Here is a 3,034-nt window from a genome sequence, read left to right as displayed (position 1 = left end):
ATACTGATGTATAGTGGAGGAGAAACTGGTAATAATGGTACAGGGATCCTAATCCAAAAGTCTATCAAACCAAGTATTATTAACTTTACAGCAATCAATGATAGGATGTGCTTAGTCAGAATTAGAGCAAAAAGCAGAGGAGGAGGAGAAAAATGGTTTTTACTCAAAATTAAAATAAATAAATCATGTACAAAGGCACGATGTAAAAATCATACTAGGGGACTTAAGAGAAGAAATGTATAGAAGTATAATTGGGAAAGAAAGTTTACATGAAGTAAGCAATGATAACGGAATGAGATTGATAGACTTTGCAAGCAGTAAGGAAATGGTAATTAAAAGTACTTGGCTCCCACGAAAAGACATAAAAAAGGAGACCTGCGTGTCTCCAGACGGTCGCACAAAAAACCAAACAGATCATGTTATAATAGACAGGAGGCATGTCACAGACATTATGGAGATCAGTAGTTGTAGAGGTACTGATGGAGATTCAGACCACCATCTAGTGAGAATCAAGTATAGACAGAAAATTGATGTGATAAGATCAAAAAAGGAAAGAAAGAACGTGAAGCATAATGTGGAGGAACTCAGGAGTGCCAGAGTAAGAGGAATACCAAGAAAAACTCATGGAGGCACTAGAAACAAAAAAGGAAATATGGGAGAAAGAAGAACTAGAATGCAAGTGGGAAATACTAAAAACAGTAATAGGTAATGTAGCAGAGGATACATTGGGAAAAAACAAAGCAAAAAGAGAGAGCAGTGGTTTGATGAGGAATACTCAATACTAACACAGGAGAGAAATGACGCCAGAAAAAAGGATGCTACAACGGAGAACAAGACAAGTAGTGGAAGAATATACAGAAAAGAGGAGAGAAGCAGATAAGATATGCAGAGCCAAAAGTCAGTTTGAGAGAAAGAGAATAGAAGAGTTAGATGAAATGAAAGACAGAAATGAGATACAAAAGTTTTATGAGAGAACAAGAGATATGAAGAAAGGATACCAACCCAGAGCAGTTTTCTATAAGGATAAAGAAGGAAAAATCATTGGAGACAAAATAAAAATGTTGGAAAGATGGCAGGAGTATTTCTTCGAACTACTTAACGGAACCAATAAGGAGGATAAAAAAGAGGGAAAAAAGGATGAAGAAGAGGAAGAAATAAGTGAGGAAGAGAAGGAAGGGATAATACCAACTTTAGAAGAAGTAAAAAATGCAATAAAGTCTGTAAAGAATAATAAACCGCCAGGAGAAGATGGCATAGAATCAGAGTTGCTGAAATATGGTGGGGAGGGAGTGAAGAAGGCCATATATGAAGTGATAGAAGAAGTTTGGATAAAAGAAGAAATGCCCAGAGACTGGACAACAGAAATAATATGCCCGATACATAAGAAAGGGGATAAAGCAAAGTGTGAAAACTATCGTGGGATAACACTATTGGATGGAACTTATAAAGTATTTGTTAAAATTTTGGCAACAAGATTGGAAAATTCGATGGAATGAATAATGAGAGATTACCAAGCAGGATTTAGAAAAAAATTGCTCTACGTTCGACCAGATATTTTTACTGTGCCAAGTGCTGGAGAAGTTCTATGAGTATAACAAAGAACTGCACCAACTATATGTCGATTTTAAACAAGCATACGATAGCCTGGAAAGAAATAAGATCTACAGTATAATGGAAGAGTTTGGAATCCCAAGGAAGTTGATAAGACTAACAAAAATGACAATGTAAACAACGGAATGTAAAGTCAGAGTTGAACAGGAAATGACAAACATGTTTAAAGTAGAGAAAGGACTGAGACAGGGAGATTTACTTTCTACAATACTATTTAATTTAGCATTGGAAAAAGTAATCCGACAACTGCCAATCAACCCTGGAGGAACAATATTAAATAGACTAACACAAATAGTAGCATATGCAGATGATGTAGCATTAATAGCAAGGAATAAACAAGCTATGGAAGAGAGTTATCAAGTGTTAGAAGAGAAAGCCCAAGAACTAGGACTGGAAGTGAACACAAATAAAACCAAATATATGAAGATGGGAGATGCAGAAGGAGGCAGAAGAAAACCTTACATAAGAAATGGAAAAGAATATGAAAGAGTGGAAGCCTTCAAATATTTGGGCACTATAATAACAGCAGATAACAAGACAGCTACAGAAATACAGGAAAGGATAACAAGTGGAAATCGATGCCATTTCTCTTTGCAAAATATGTTCAAATCTAAGAACGTTAGTAGGAACACAAAAATTAAAATATATACAACAATATTAAGACCCTTAGTAATGTATGGTTCAGAGAGTTGGGTGATGTCGGTAAGAGAGGAAGTGGTTGTTAAGGTGGGAAAGGAAAATACTGAGAAGGATATTTGGAGCGGTAAGAGATAAAAAGGGATGGAGAATGAGAACAAATATGGAAGTAGGAATTGCTTAATCAGCCAGATATTGTAGTGAAGATCAAGCAGGGCAGAATACGATGGGCTGGGCATGTTCAGAGGATGGAAGAAACACGGGTTGTCAAGAAAATATTCAATGAAAAACCGGAAGGGGGAAGGAGAAGAGGTAGGCTGTAACGAACCTGTCTCGTCACAAATTATACGAGTCGCACCTCTATTTTCATGAACATTCTAAGAATATAAGAATTTGAGATTTATCTAAATTTTAAAGATGAGTTCCACCTATATTTTGGGAAACTTATTTTAGAAATATACTTTTATTAGTTTATTATTTCTCCACCCGTTTTCGCTAGCGTCGCAGACCTTATATAAAGGCCAAAGCTTAGCTGACAAGTCAGTTAGACTCCGCCTGCGGGCGAGAGAAGGTGTGCTCCTCTACGGCGAGAGACCAAACACCAAGAAGGAAGTTCCGCTCCATCTTCGGATGAGAGAAGGTGTGCTCCGCTTCGGCGAGAGACAAAACACCACAGATGAAGGACTCCGCTTTCGGGCGAGAGGAGGTGCGCTCCGCTCCGGCGAGAGACCAAACACCTCAAAGGAAACTCACTCCGCCGCACCCCTCGAACCAAGAGTAATAAGGG

General features: G+C 37.8%; 1 protein-coding gene across 1 annotated transcript; it reads left to right on the top strand.

Moving 5' to 3' along the window:
- The first annotated feature begins 797 nt into the window (after positions 1 to 797).
- LOC145983790 (uncharacterized) lies at positions 798 to 1,496 on the top strand. The gene has a single exon (XM_083116837.1). It carries the CDS (start codon positions 798 to 800, stop codon positions 1,494 to 1,496), a length of 699 nt encoding a protein of 232 aa, XP_082972963.1.
- Positions 1,497 to 3,034: the final 1,538 nt, after the last annotated feature.

The sequence above is a fragment of the Lepisma saccharinum genome, chromosome 2, assembly GCF_977018435.1.
Source record: "Lepisma saccharinum chromosome 2, izLepSacc3.1, whole genome shotgun sequence".
NCBI classification, from domain to species: Eukaryota; Metazoa; Arthropoda; class Insecta; order Zygentoma; family Lepismatidae; genus Lepisma; species Lepisma saccharinum.
This window is presented reverse-complemented; position numbering and strand designations above follow the sequence as displayed.